General features: G+C 36.4%; 1 protein-coding gene across 2 annotated transcripts; it reads left to right on the top strand.

The window, feature by feature from the left end:
- The first annotated feature begins 1,424 nt into the window (after positions 1-1,424).
- LOC147160897 (protocadherin alpha-C2-like) lies at positions 1,425-12,531 on the top strand. 2 transcript variants are annotated; one of them, XM_086099142.1, is made up of 3 exons: positions 1,425-4,050; positions 7,100-7,136; positions 8,958-12,531. In XM_086099142.1, exons 1-2 carry the CDS (start codon positions 1,618-1,620, stop codon positions 7,109-7,111), a joined length of 2,445 nt encoding a protein of 814 aa, XP_085955268.1. In that variant the 5' UTR covers positions 1,425-1,617; the 3' UTR covers positions 7,112-7,136; positions 8,958-12,531. The 2 variants fall into 2 exon arrangements, with proteins under 2 accessions (XP_085955268.1, XP_085955267.1); XM_086099141.1 differs by having other exon boundaries at positions 8,955-12,531.
- Positions 12,532-16,466: the final 3,935 nt, after the last annotated feature.

The following is a 16,466-nucleotide window of genomic DNA, read 5'->3' as shown; positions in this document are numbered from 1 at the left end:
AGTGTGTTTTACAGGCAAGCATGACAGCATGAATAGTGTGATCAAATGTAAACTTGAATAACGTAGAGAACAGTAAATAAAATGTGTCAAGGGCTTGTAAAATTTAAAGCTGCCTAAAATTGTGATAATGTTATGTGATCAAACCTTCATAGTATGCATATAACAGCAAAATGCATATTGGTATAGTTTCATATCCCATTTATCCTTAAGTTGCTGAAATCCCTACAGCGTTTAAAGACAACTGGAATAATATCCAAACAAATGCTGAATGCCAACATGTATCCTGCCAAATCTTACAGAGAAAATAGGCAATATTAAAAAAAAAAAAATGAATGTATCACAACCTGTGCCAAAACAGCCTGGCTTCACAGGTAAGCAGAACACATGCTCTATTTTGGGGCCAAGGGACATATATGCTAAATAATGGAGAAATCTAGTTTTGCTTCATTATTTTTTATTGAGTTCCAACTGGGTGAGCATGCATCATTTTGCCACTAGGGGGTAGCCCTCCATCACAGATGTTGTACTTCTGTCAAACCAAGCGGATTTTGAATAGAAAATTAATAGAAATTAATAGAACATCTATTCGGTGCTTTGTTTTTGCTTGTCTGTGTGATGTGGTGTGGATCTAATATTCACTATTAGCAACAAGCACAATGCATACATTGTTGATGATTATTATTGTACTTTCAAAACTGAGCAAGACTATTTTATTTCATACAGCGTATTGATCTCATTGAAATGTGCAGCAGTACCAAATGCAGTTCCATATCATTCTGTCTACTATTGATGAGAGAGGAGTGGATAAAGCCCATGAGGACAATTGCAACTTGGGGACTATAGGACTCTAGTACATAAAAAGGTGGTACTCCGAGTGTATGTGAGTGAGTGAGGAGGACACAGAGATTTGGGTTGAGGACGATGTAATAATACAGGATGGTCCTGTATTTTTTTTAAATGCATCACTAGATGGCGGTAAATTACAGGACAAATGGAGGCGCATGCCCCAGAACCTCTCACAAAGCATTCCAGTCACTCATGCATACACACACAATGGCAAGAAATAATGGTTGCTATGGTTACCTCAAAAGAAAAATCAATGTATTCAATTGTGTGTAATGTGGCTACATTTGAGCACTTTATAGTTGAAGCTTGTAAGAGATGAAAATGTGCAGTTTTTGGTTGAATGAAAATGTGTTTGTTTTTTACTCTTAAAATGTATTCTTGCTCTATTGAAATTTTAATAAATTTTGGACTGAAGATGGTCAATTAAATTCTATTTAGTAAATGAATCCCTTTTACTATTTATATGAGTTTTTATTTCTCACTAAACGTTTTTTTTTGTGTGTGTGACGACCACCACCCCCCCCCCCCCCCCCACACACACACACACACATACACACACTTCATGTGAGCTGGGCCACTCGAGGCCAGCCTACACGAACGCTGCACACGCCCCTGCAGGAAACGGCGCTGCTGCTGCTGCGCGTACGTGGACCGCTTGCTGCAGCTCCCACGCGCGTGGATGCAAGAATGACACCGGTGCCTCCTCGCATTAAGACGGCCTAAACACTCGGACGAATTTGCTCGATAGCTCTATTTAAAAAAGGCGACACAATGGCTTCCCTCGTGGCGCATTTACGGACGCATCTGCTGATCGCCGCTTTTGCATTCGTTGCATTATGGGGCTCCGTGCTTTCGATCACTCGCTACTCTATTCCGGAGGAGATGGAAGAGGGTTCCTTTGTTGCCAACCTTGCCACCGATTTGGGTCTAGATGTTCCGAGCATGGTGCAACGGAGAGCAAAGCTGGATGTCATTCACAGCAAAAATTATCTTGACATCAACAAAGAAACCGGGGAGCTCGTCATCCGTGAGAAGATCGACCGGGAAAACATCTGCATGACCAAAACAGCCTCATGCTTTCTGAAAATGGATGTCATTCTAGAAAACCCAATTCGCATTTTTAACATCGAGTTGGAGATCATGGACATCAATGACAACGCGCCTGTGTTCCGGAGGAAGACCATTTATTTGGATGTTTCCGAGGCAACCCCTCCCGGTGAGAGATTTTCCTTGACAAATGCTGTAGATGCAGATGTTGGCGCTAATTCAATCAAGACTTACTATCTAAGTGAGAGCAAATACTTTAACATTGACATACAAACTGGCAGCGACGGCTCCAAATATGTCGACTTGGTTCTTAATGGCAATTTGGACCGGGAGACCGACGCGGTGCATCATCTGATTTTAACCGCGGTGGATGGAGGGGTTCCTCCCCGATCAGGCACAGCCAGTATTATTATCAATGTCCTGGATATCAACGACAACGCCCCCCTGTTCAGTCAGCCAGTATTTGAAGTGAACGTTTCGGAAAATTCAGGCGCAGGTACAGTTGTCATGATCTTAAACGCGACCGATTTGGACGAAGGCACAAACGCGCGGCTGCTATATTCGTACACTCTCTACACTTCCGAGAAGACACAGGAGCTCTTCTCCCTTGACCGACATTCGGGCGAGATCAAGGTGAAGGGCGCTGTCGATTTTGAGGAGAATCGGAATTTCGAGATGCACATACAAGCTCAGGACGAAGGGGCGACCCCGTTGTCGGGACACTGCAAAGTGATGGTGTCCATCACGGATTTGAACGATAACTACCCCGAGCTGACCATCCAGTCTCTAAAGAGCGCCGTGGGCGAGAACACCGCCGTGGGGACGCTGATTGCGGTGGTCAGCGTCGGCGACCGGGATTCCGGAGTCAACGGGGAAGTGGAGCTCACGTTGAGTCAGCAGGAAACCCTGCCCTTCATCCTCAATCAGTCCTCCGAGGGTTATTTTGAGCTCTTGGTCTCAAGGCCGCTGGACAGAGAGATGACGAGCAAATATGAAATAACGCTGAAGGTGACGGACAAAGGGACGCCGCCGCTCACTGAAAGCGAGACCTTCACTTTGGAGATTCATGATATCAACGACAATGCGCCCACCTTCCCTCAGTCCTTTTACACAATCCACGTCCTGGAGAATAATCTGCCGGGAGCGCTGCTGACATCTCTAAGTGCGTTTGACCCTGATTTGAATGAAAACCAATACTTGGTGTATTTCATAATGGAGAAAGAGATAGCGAACACATCTATGTCAATGCTATTCTCCATCAATCCGGAAAATGGCGACCTTTATGCCTTGAAGACCTTCGATTTTGAGCGAGAGAGGGAGTATCTTTTCCACATTGAGGCGAGGGACTCCGGTGTCCCCCCACTGAGCAGCAACGTTACTGTTCATATCATCATTCTGGACCAAAACGACAACACCCCCGTCATAGTGTCGCCATGGCGGGCGCAAGGCTCTGTCGTCGAGCAGGTGATACCGAGGTCGACAGATAAGGGACATTTAGTGGCCAAAGTGATTGCCATCGACGCCGACTCGGAGCAGAACGGCAGGGTCACGTATCAGCTCTTGCAAATCAGTGACGCGACCCTCTTCAGCCTCGACCAATACAACGGCGAGGTGCGAACCGCGAGAATGTTCAGCTACAGAGACCCGCGGCAACAGCGTCTCGTCATTGTTGCGAAAGACAACGGCAACCCCGCGCTCTCCACCACCGTCACCATCAAAATATCCACCGTTGAGCACTCCATGGCGTTTTCGGAGACGACAGAGTTGCCTCTCGAATACGACGTCTTCACAGACCTGAACTTATATTTAGTCATCGGTTTAGGGGCTGTTTCCTTCATGCTGCTCATTACCATATTGGTCATCATTGTGCTGAAGTGTCAAAAACCAAAGCCAAAGCCCATCAAAATCCCCCCGGCGAATCGGAACAGCGTGATCAGCAGGAACAGCGTGATCAGCCAACGGAGCTCCACCATCGCAGACTCCACCTTGATCTCCAGCGATGCCTATTGGTACAGCCTCTTCCTGGCGGAGACCAGGAAAGGCAAAGTGGTCGTAAGGCAGCCCATCATTCCCAAAGGCGCTGGCTACTTTGTGTCCAGCATACCCAGGAGCATAGGGCCGAGTGAGACCACAGAGTCCAGAGCATCCACACTGGAGGTATGTAGTGCGCAAAAAAGTTTACAGTGAAATGTCAGAGAACTAACATTAATAATTAAAAAATTAAATAAAATCAGATAAATGCAGCTTAAATTAAAGCTCAATAAGTGACTACGGTAATTGTGGTGACAACTAAACAGTGCGTTGAGGGACTTTTTTGAAAGGCACTGGCAGTGCACACAAAAATGAACATAATACTTAATAAATACCGTTTTGTCTTTAAGTACTCACTAAGAATAAATCAATTATTTCCAGGTCTCGGTTTCCTAAACTATACTTATAAGTTAGGGACACAATTTGGAGTCAGACAAATATGAAATGACTACGATACCACTCTTTTTTTTTCAGACCGATACCACCACTACTAGAGTACTCAATTCAAGTAATCACCGATACACCGATACCACTAGTACTTTTGATACATAACATTTCCATATAAAATGACACATAATTTTTAAGATAGACCTATATATCCCAATATAGTATTTTTACTTAAATTTCCATTAAATTATATGATACCAAGTAACAATACCACTAGTACCTTTAATTCTTAAAATACAAAAAAAAAAATGACATAATTTTAAAGACCTACGTATATATCCCGATATAATTTTTTTCCTTCAAATTGCATAAAATTAATGGCAATTTTCTATTCTTGTAATTTCTAATTTCTAGTTCCTGACCGTAAAATGGCCACAAGAGGGCCGGCCAATACTGGTATCGACTGCACAATTTGGAATCAATCTTATACACGACTTGACTCCACCAAATACATTAATGATTAGAAATGTCCGATACCACTTTTTTCAGACCGATACCAATAGGAGTAATTAACTCGAGTGATCACCGATACGATACCAAGTACCGATACCACCAGTACTTTTAATACATACTAAAATTAGGAAAGAAAACAATTACAGATATATATATTTAAAAAAAAAAAAACTATATATACTAATTAAGCATTTTTTCCCCTTACATTTGCATACAATTTATGGCATTTTCTATTCCTGATCATAAAATGGCCACCAATTGGTGGCCTATGCTGGTATTGACTTCACAATTAGAAAACAATCTTACACAAATAAGAAACGACTCCACCATATAATTAATGATTATAAATGCATTTTTTTCCAAATCGATACCAGTACGAGTCCTCAACTTGAGTAATCACCAATACGATACTAAGTAAGAGTACTTTTAATTCTTAAGAAAAAAAAGACAAATTATTTTAAAGACCTATATATCCCAATATTTTTCTATTTTTCCTTCAAATTCCAAGAAGGTTTGCTAATAAAGGCCTACCTTGAATTTTGGAGGTTTGGGTTAAATAATAATCCTTAATCCGAAATATCGCTATATTAACATTAACACATCTTTAGTTTGAACATAGCAATCATTTGAAATACCTGACACGTTAAACAGCAATTAAAATAAAATAGATAAATTCACACAAACCACATTCATTCCAACAATGGAGGAGCCAAAACCATCTCGTGGATCTGACCACAAATCATTATTAAAAACAGAATAATTGAGAGATCACTGTAATTCTGTATAATAATATGTGGTGCACTGAATCCAGATCTGATATAAAATGATAACAAACAAAGAATGGCAACTCAAAGCACCAAATTTCCAGCTAAAATACATTTGTGACCATTGACAAGCAGAAAAAAAGTGGCCAGAGGTTAAATGATGCAGTCATTTCTTCGTAAATGACGATTAACTTAAAGACCTGGCGAGGCTTTTCATTATTAGAGTACTGAAAAAGCCAACAAGCAATCACATTGAATAATTAGGTCAAACAAATACACCGCCCCCCTCCTCATCTCGCACATGCACAATGTTCCACCGTTCAATGTCTAATGTAGTATGTAGGTCATTTATCCCAGATGCATATCACAATAGCGGATGGCGGAAGCGCGGGAATACTTCAAAGAGCGCACTTCAAGGACAAGATGTGCTAAATGAGCTGTATCATGCAGGGAGTCTGGCGAATTAGGAGCACTTCATACATATGTACAGTGGAACTGCTAAGGTCAAAGACCACACCTTTCCGAAATTGGAAGAATCGGTTCCAGGGACAAACCCATCGCAGCGCCTTTATTAACTCATTTACTGCCATTGACGACTATAGACGTAAAAAATTCATGCAAACTATTTCTATTGGTTTAACTTTTTTTTTTCATTTAATTTCATTTTTTAAGAAAACCTAGATTTTTTTTTGTATTGTACATTTATAACAGATATCAAATTTGTGATTAATCGTGAGTCAACTATTGAAGTCATGCGATTAATTACGAATACAAATTTTAATCGTCTGACTTCGGGGCATCAGGCGTAAATTTTATTAAATTGCAATTAATCACATGACTTCACTAGTTAACTAACAATTAATCACAAATGGTATATATGTTCTGAATGTACAATAAAAAAATCTAGGTTTTCATACTCTTGTTAGCAAAGGTGGAAAAAAATGTGAAACTAATAGATATAGTTCAAATGAATTTTTGACGTCTATAGCCGTCAATGGCAGTGAATGAGTTAACCCTATGGCTATTTTTTTAGATTCATATTTAACATTCATAAGTTAGTGTGTTGTGAAAAATCAACACAAACTCCTTTACTGTATATAGTTTATATCAGGGTTATAATAGTTTGGGAATTTTCATTATAGTTACTTTTTAATTTCGTCTTAAGTCTAAATATATATATATATTTTTTTTAATTATTTTGTCAGTTTTTGGGGGGGGGGAAGTGAAAGTTGTACTTTTATGTTCTCTTTTTTAGCTTCTTAACTATCACAACTTTTAAAGGCGTTGCAAAAAAAACAAAATATCACACGTCCAATGAAATAAAGTGAAACACATTACCAGAATTGATTTGACAGCTTGCAAACTTAAACTATAGCAATGGACATGTGGAATATATATATTATTACTACACATACATAGGTGTACTAACTGGATGGACATTATTCATGTTTGTGCATTGTGTTTGACCTTCACACTTATTGTGCAACTTGTCTCTTTCTTCTGTTCTTAAGTTCTCAAAATGAAAAGAAGTCCAATCTACAACTGGAGGTATGGTTGCTATAAATTGTACATATTTACACACACACATATATATATATATATATATATATGTATACAGTATGCCGTAAATTTGTTTCAACATTTCTTCATATTATTCTTTTTGACATAAAAATCACGTGTATATTTTGACTGAAAAAATAGGGAAGCGTTTTGTATTCACTTGAGAGAGAAAAAGTCTTGTTTTTCTGACACATTTTTGGGGGGAGCTTTGTTTTTTTTGAGTATTTTTTTCAGTTTAAAAAAATATATATTTTCCTCTGTTTTTCTGAGTATTTTTTCCCTGTTTTATAAAATATTTGTTTTTCTGAATATTTGTTTCTGTTTTTCTGAATATTTTTTGTAAAAGGGTTTTCCTTCAGAGATTAGAGAACAAACCACAATACAGTATTCACATTAATTCCTTTATTGAGAGCCAACATGAGTAAACATGACCATCTTAGTGCTTATGGAGGTATGCGGGAAAGTGTCCGCTTCCGCTATTAGCGAGTCTGCAACAAGTCACTTGGAGTTCAGAGGTAAAAAAAAAAAACTGTTACTCCGAAAAACAGTACACCAGCTCTGTTTTTCGGAATATTTTTTTTCTGTTTTTTTTTTATACTTTTTTTCCCTGTTTTTCTGAGTAATTTTTCCTCCTGTTTTTCTGAATCATTTTTTTTCAGCCTGTTGTTCAGAACATTTTTTGGACAGAAAAAAAATATGTAAAACAGAAAAAAATATTCAGAAAAACAGAAAATAAAATAAAAAATACTCAAAAAAACAAAGCTCCCCCCCAAAAATTAGTCAGAAAAACAGGACTTTTTTTTCAAGTGAATGCAATACGCTTCCGTAAAAAAACAAAAACATTTTTAATATGTTAAATAATTGTATTTGGTTTAAAATCCTATGATTGACATTTTCCTGGATGAACTGTTGCCCATGTTTGTACACATGGGTACCACACTGTGCTAGTTCAAATGCTACATTCAAATTGGCCAGGCTCTCAAGTAAGAAAAAAGAAAAACTGTCAATTTACTGAGAGCACAGATTAGAATGAAATTGGCTGCTGGTCAGGAACGTGTTGTGCACTTCTGGCCGTCCTAAATATTTTTCTAACGTGCGATTAATGACTGCCCCTTACTTGGAAAGCCTGTACTGGGGGAATTCCAATCACGCAGCAGACACATCCATGTTAAAATTTAGCAAAAATAAATTTTATAATAATGCATATATTTGTGGAGACTTGAAGTCATGTTGTATTTTGCAAAAAAAATATGCAGAATTACTTAGTTACTTCATGTTAGATTCGATAGCTCTTAATATGAAAAAAAAAATGTGCTGAGCTGTCACTGTCTTACAAATGCAATTATGCCATCTAGTGGCAGAAAAATGACTTCAGCACAAATCAATATCACACTCATTAAAAAAAAAGAATTAATGAATGAATTAAATGAATTCTGAAATTACTGTATCCATGAAAAAAAGATGCATTAGCCGTATTTCTTAGTTTAATTTTTTTTTTTTCATTTTTATGTTAACAAGAGTATGAAAACTTAGGAAAAAAACATGATTGTACATTTTATTGTACATTTAGAACAGATATAAAATTTGTGATTAACTATTGAGTTAACTGTTGAAGTCATGTGATTAATTACGATTTAAAGTTTTAATCGCCTGACACACCTAATATATATATATATAAAATCCCGTTACTAAATTAAATTTTGCCACACTGACATGTCATTGGCACTACCCAGGCAGTCACGACCCACCATTTCTGTAATCTTCAGCATGTTCGTGCCAGGACTAATTCTGTGTTCTGTCTCTCAGCAGGCAACCAGAAGAGAACTGCCGTGATCTAATCATCTCTTCCTGGCAGTCATTGACTCTTACACAGATGTGAAACAGTTTCCCTGGGTCCTTCCAAGCCAACTCTTCTATCCTTCAATCCTGCAAACATCGTCATTAGCTAGATAGGCAGATAGATACTGTACACTTACTTCATTAATCTTATGAGAGAAGTAAAGGAATCATCCTCGGTGAATTCAGCTTCTTTATCCCAAGACTTTCTATTTTCAGCATGAATCTGCATGATTCTAAAATATGTCGTATTCGGACAAAGAATTGACAACATTATTCTGATCATATCTGATCTAATCTGATCGTAGCCTAATGCCATTTCCCTTGCAATGCAACTCAACGGGTTCTGTAACACGCCTAATCAATAATAGTCAGGGTGAACGTGATTCTTCCATAGGACTGATTTGCATACTGAAAATCTATCGGGTGATCTCATTCATTCATTTAAATGCTGTGTGGTTTCCTTTCTTAAATGACATTTTGACTGTTTTATGTGCGGAGCTGTTGTGGAATAAGGCTCCCGCTGTCACCTGATAATTGTACTCAATAGTGACAAGTGTGTAAAAATGAAAGATCACGGGTGGGAAAAGGTTTTGTTGGGGTTTTTTTTGTGTCTGTAGTCTACTGTACTTGATAACATTTTGAAAGCTTTGAGTATCGAGTGGATAATTTCTTGGCATCGGTACTGTTAGTTAGTATTCATCTGTATATTAGGGACAAATTACATGGCATAATCTTTATTGGTTTTAGAAAAACTTAAAATGTGGTATGAGGGAGTGTAGCACCCCATAATGTAATAATTTCCTGAAAATATAATAACGCCTGAAAATTTCATAAAATTTACACTTAATTGGATTAAAAATATCATAAAACAAAAACATGTATCTAATCATTTTACCAATAATGTAATCTGGTTGATATTGTACTAACATTTTAACAATAGTGTAATGACATATCATATTATTCCGATTTTTTTTTTTTTTTACATTTTCAGGAGGGTCTCTTTCTCCTCAAACCTGATAATTTTCACTCCAAAGTTCTATATTTTGTGTTTTGAGAATCTGTGACTTATATACATTTACAGTAGAAAAATTGAGTGCCAAAATGTTGGTGTTAAATGTTTCAGAGTTGATTTCAACTTCCAAAAGTGTATTTTTAACATTGTCTGCTTTAAATTGAGGTCAGTGTTGGAGTCAATTGACAGAGTTGATTTATTTAGTGTTTAATGAACTCTGCAGAGAGTTAGCCAAGGCAAGCTCCGCCCACTTGATTAGATGTTTTTTTACCGCAAAAACTTCTGGAATATAACATAATTTATTAAGGCATTATGTTAAATGCTATCACAATATCAATCAGGATTTTTATTACGTTATTGGTGAAATTATTACATTATTTTAGTTTTACTACATTTTTAGTCGAGCTAAGTGACAATTTTATTAAATTTTCAGGCGTTATTATATTTCCAGGAAATGATGACATTATAGGGAGCATAGGAGTTAAAAGTGCCCTCAAACCTGAGGAAATATGACATTGCAAACTCTAATGTGGTGAAAGTGAATTGTACTTTCAAATATGCTGACTCATACCACTGCTTAAAAAATGGCTGTTCATCTTTTTTCTGTTAATAATATAAGCTGACAAAACCGGCAATAAAAAAATGTATAAAAAAAAAGACATTTAAAATACAGCAGAAAATCTATATTAATATTTCAATTTTAATATGAAGCTATCAATTTATGTAAAAAGAATATTGAAATGTTTTAATCTTGGTCAACTGAAGTTCATATAAGGTTTATTATTTTTAGTTTTATTGCTGTGTCTTAACTTTTAATGCTGCTTCTGTGGTCTTTTTCAAGGGCATTTTGTGTTGCGTACGTGTCGTTTAGTGGATTTGATGTTTTGATATCCTGTAGTTTTTAACTGACGTTTGATGATGCTCTCCTTTTCTTGACCTTTTTGACCTCCAAAATAGCGCCATCGCAGAAACAAGTGGCTGATTAAAGCAACTTATTTGGGTGCTCCGTCATAAAATCTATTAGAGTTTAGAGGAAGTGGTTCAAATTGCAGTGTTCAAGTAGTGAATTAAATTTATGCACAAATGAGTACTACGCTAAATACCGTGACGTTTTAAAATATGCACTCTCAACAATGCAATTAAGAGGATGATGTATCCAGGACTAGAATGATACTGAGCAAGATAGCAAAGCCTAAAATGTTTTGTTTCTTATATAGACAACAAACTATAGATGACAAGGGTTCCGTTGCTGTGGACAACACACATATGTGCAATCAATGTTTAAACCTGTCACTTCTTCGAGTGTATAATTGCACATCCAATAAGCTTTTTGTGTGCCTTCTGCATTATTAACTCATTCACTGCCAAAAAATTCATGTTTTTAAAAAAGATTATTAAAAATGAGGGGCGACAGGCGATTATTATTTTTTAATTGTAATTAATCTCACGACTTCACTAGTTAACTCACGATTAATCACAAATTGGATATCAGTTATAAATTTACAATAAAAAAATTCTATGTTTTTGTACTCTTGTTAAAAAAAGTGGAAAAAAACATGTTAAATTAATAGAAATAGTTCAAATGAATTTTTTGACGTTTATAACCATCAATGGCAGTAAATTAATTAAAAAAAAAACATAATAAAAAATTTGGGGCGTCAGGCGATTCAAATTTGTAATTGTAAGGAATCGTATGTCTTCAATAGTTAACTCACGATTAATCACAAATGTTATATCTGTTCTAAAAATTATATATTTTTTTTAGGTTTTCATACTCTTAACAAAAGTGGGGAAAAAATGTTAAACTAATAGAAATAGTTCAAATGAATTTTTGACGTCTATAGCCGTCGATGGCAGTGAATGAGTTAAAAAATATATTTTGCATGTGACTTTTGACGAATGACTCCGTTGCGAGCAGTATTGTATACAAAAAGTTTGAAATGGTGTCACAGTGCATCGCAAGCACATGGAAAATATGCTGTGAACATTAAACAAAAATTTAAAGTGTTATAATTCACCAAAGAAATATTATTATGATCAGACTAAATTGTTGTTGGAATTTGCTTAGCAAAATTACAGTTCCTGTTATAAAAAAAACAAAAAAACATGATATTGCTCATACAGTGTGGACATTGATAGCTAGCAAGTCAGCTGTTTGTTTTCCAGAACGAGTATAGATGCATTTACTGTAAATTGAAACACTTTCTACATGTGTTTTTTATAAAGTTTTGATATCTTCTGTAAGTTCACTGTGATCTAATAATGGCACAGGGGTGCTCGTTCTCGCTTGGTGTTGTGTCACTCCACTTTTTCTTCATCGAATCACCAGACCGATTGTACAGTATACTTGAGAGTTACATCAAATGTATTAAAACTTCCATTCCACTTAGTGGATCAAACACCGAATGGGAGAGAATGGCCTTGCTTTCTTTTCAAGTCCGGTTAATTGCCAGGTTTTTGATGTTGCTTATTTGGCTTTAATGTGCTGCTTGATCATGATAATTTGAATAAACTTTTTTTTTTTTTATCAGACTCGCTGTTGTGCCTCTGATGGATAAGAAAGACGAAAAATCTGAAGTTATCAAAAGTGACTTGTCGGGTGTCAAAGACATGCACTCGCTCCCTGAACTCCCTCTCACACAAACACACACACATTCTGACCCAGTTTCTCTATTAAACTCTGTGTGCTCATTCTTAGAAACCAAATAATGGAGTTGTGCTTCCACTTGGACTCGCAGAGGCGCAAATAAATGCTTTGTCAGGCTGTATTAAAGCCTGAAGAGCTGTATATTTGCATGGTTTGAGCCTTCATTACCATACATTAATTTATGTCTAGTCTTGCACAAAAGTCATGTATTTTCTGTTATAATTGAGTTGTTCTATAAATTAAACACTAATATACCTAATACCAGATGGAACATAACCTGAGCTGAATTAATAATAATAATAATAATAATAATAATAATAATTATTATTATTATTATTATTATTATTATTATTATTATTATTATTATTATTATTATTATTATTATTATATGTGTTTGTTTTAATTTAAATATACATTTTATTGTATTTTATTTTTGCTGACTTTATTATGTTTTGGGCAGTAATTAACACAGAAATTATTTAATTACACTGGCACTGTAATAGGAAGCAATTTTGTTTATGTTGCGGCATAAAGGCAATAAAGCAATATTTGATGGTTGTACACCGTTTTTTTCATTCTACACAATAAGCAACATATAAATACTGGGCGAATGATGATCCCACACTGTTTAATCTCAATTAAACAAAATAAGTTAACATAACTCAGACCTTTAAAATCCCTTTCCAAAAACTTAAATATTTCCATGTTAGGCTCCACCCACCTGATTAAGCAGTCAAGGATGATGTACCTTCACTAACACGTTACAAATTGATCTTCTTTCTCAATATTGCAAAAATAATACTTGATGAGGTTAAAAACATTTGATCAGGTCAAATCATAATTATTACAGCCTTTCATTGCATAGCAAAAGTTACATTCCAGTTCTTAATATAATACTGCCTAAAATAAACCCTCAAAAATAAATGAAAAAAACCGAAATATTAACGACTGTGCAGGTATCAACAAACTGGAAACTAGATTGTGCTGCACATATGGTGAATACAATGTTACAGCCCTCAGCAGTACTTTGCTTCCATTCCATCCTCATTTGTGATCTAGGGTGGACTGATTTTGTAACCCAGCTGCGAGGAGCCAAGGCATGACTTTATCTTGCATGCCAGCCTGATAGCAAGTCCTCAACTGACCCTGCAAAGAGACTATTTGCTGATCAAACATTAACAAGTAATATGTTGATTGTGTATAATGTTGATGAATGCACAGTAATTATGTTAGATGGGGAAGGCTTTGGATAAAATTGCTCCGTACTCTATTTTGAGGAATTTGTGCAATCACGATGAAGCACCTCTAAATTCACATTTATGTATTTGTTTATCAGTTGGATTGAGGTGGAATAAGAGCATACCAGATCCACTACTAACAAAAATGATCAGTAACACATATAGCGACCACAGAAGCCGCTTGGCTTCAGTATCGGTTTCACTGTGTTTTTTCCCCCTGTGGATTAGTTTATTAAAAGATGTAGCTTTTCAGATTTGGATACAAGCGGTTTAGGGGATTTTAAACAGATTATGTTCATTTGCCAAGTTTTTTTTTTCTTAATAACTATTACAAAGTGAACATGGAGCTGTTTATACACAATCATAGCAATCCTTTGCAGAATTGAAATTCAGCTCTTCACATATCCCATGTCAAATTTTTATAAAGTTTATAACTGTCCAGAGTGTTTAGAGACAAACTCACTGCTTAAGGCTGCAGATGGCAACAATCTATTCAAGGCCTTTTTTTTTTGCAGCGGAAATATGCTCTCTGGCGCCATCTGTCTGTGTCTTTAAACACTGAGAGTGTGAGATCAGGGTGTTCGTCAGTCATCCTCTCGTGTCAGCAAGAGAGTCTGGCACGTTCATATTTAATGCACACACTTGCTATTATTACACACGTCAAATATTTATTCATTTGCAGGTTTGAAAAAAAGTTCCAATAATGCAAAGTGGGTTTTTTTTATATTTATTTATTTATTTTTCAAATATTTTATTTATATATTATTTATTTATTTATTATAAAAATATAATTAATTAATTTATTTATTACATATTTGACCTTAAGCGTAAAAAAATAAAAATTAAAAAAATTCTGGTTGAACAGTATGGAGAATAAAGCAGGACTTGGACATGCATGTGACTCAATTGTACGAGGTAGTCAGAACGGCAGGGAGCCCATGCACAATGGGGTCATGAGTCCTTTTACCTAAAGCCTTGTTTTCCATCATCACTGGAAGGGACAGTGAAAAGGAATCCAGTTCAGTTCAGCTGTGTGATGCGTAGCTCGGCCTTAACTCAAAGGAGGAATAAGGATTTTTTTCTCCCTCCCTTTTTTTATGAGGAGGTTCTGTGTGAAGAGATAAGTCAGTGAGTGCAAAGCTGCAGAAACAGATATGAACAGATTGTCACTCCGATTTGAAAACACACAGAGAGAGAGACAGGAATACAAATGCGTTATTGCATCTGTAAAAAGAATGTCATGTGAAATGCCAGACCTCCAAAGACAACTTCTGTCGTGTTGCATTTAGGATACGTCAGGAAGGCTTGTTTGCTGTCGATTAGAGAGAATTTCTATTGTAATTAATGGATTATTTATAAACCCAAGTTTCTACTTCAACAAGGAGAGATGCCTCATATTCTTAAAGGAAGAAGTGACTGAAGTAGTGTGTTTATCTTGCGGACAGTCAGATGGAGCACTATGATAGAGCTAAGTGCAGTGCAGCCTGGACTCCATCTTGAGTGATGCCCGTGGCAGATTATTTATATGTGTGTCTGCCCTTGCCAAAGGGTCAGTGTTGCATTATGATGTTGGCCATTATGATTTTTTATTTTTTTTTGCCCTCAAATCGCCACATCAAAAGTAAAATTCAAAAAACATGTCACATACGCTACCTGGACATTTCACACAGGTAAACCTAGACGCTCTGTCATTAAATATTTTAGACGCTTTCAAACGTCCAGTTTAAAAGGGAAGTCAATCCAAAAGATGTATTTACAATAATATCTATTATGCGCCGACACTAGTCTAAACACGGCATTGTGATTACTATTACATTTGTGGAATATGCATTAAAGAGAAAGTCACCCCCCCCCCCCCCAAAAAAAAAATCATGAAAATAATATGTTCTATGCAGCACCACTAGTCTAAATACGGTATTCTGATTAATAATGCGTTAGTCGAATATGAGTTAAGCAGCAAAATCCAGCAGGTTTTATCAATATCAGAATTTTTTTTGCCACTTGCTGTCGAGTGAAAATTACATCACAGTTGCTCAGGTCTCTGGTAACAACCAATCACAGCTCAGCTTCAGAAAGCAGGTGATGTCATCTTCAGTCGACAGCAAGTCACAATATTGGCTGAGATGGATAAAAACGGTTGGATTTTGCTGCATAACTCATATTCCACAAATGTAATATTAATCAGAATGTCAAGTTTAGACTAGTGAAATCACATATAACATATTATTGCCAAGAAATGTTTAAAGTTGACTTCCCTTTTTAAGCAGCCAAATCCACCTGTTTTGATCCATCTCAGGGGGCGGCCATTTTGCCACTTGCTGTCGACTAAAAATGACATCACAGTTGCTCAGATAATGACCAATCGTAGCTCACCTATTTTCTGAGTTTGGTCATGTGATGTTCACATACTGAGCTGTGATTGGCCGTTGCCCAAGCCCTGAACAACTGTGATGTCATTTTCAGTTGACAGTATGTGGCGAAATGTCCGCCTCCTGAGATGGATAAAAATGGGTGAATTTTGCTGATTTATTTATATTCCACAAACACAATATTAATCAGAATACCGTCACACTAGTCAGGTT

The sequence above is a fragment of the Leptonotus elevatus genome, chromosome 16 (genome assembly GCF_054856555.1).
Source record: "Leptonotus elevatus isolate MCC_2025b chromosome 16, RoL_Lele_1.0, whole genome shotgun sequence".
NCBI lineage: Eukaryota > Metazoa > Chordata > Actinopteri > Syngnathiformes > Syngnathidae > Leptonotus > Leptonotus elevatus.
The sequence above is the reverse complement of the archived record's forward strand: the minus strand, read 5'-3'. Positions and strand labels throughout refer to the sequence as shown.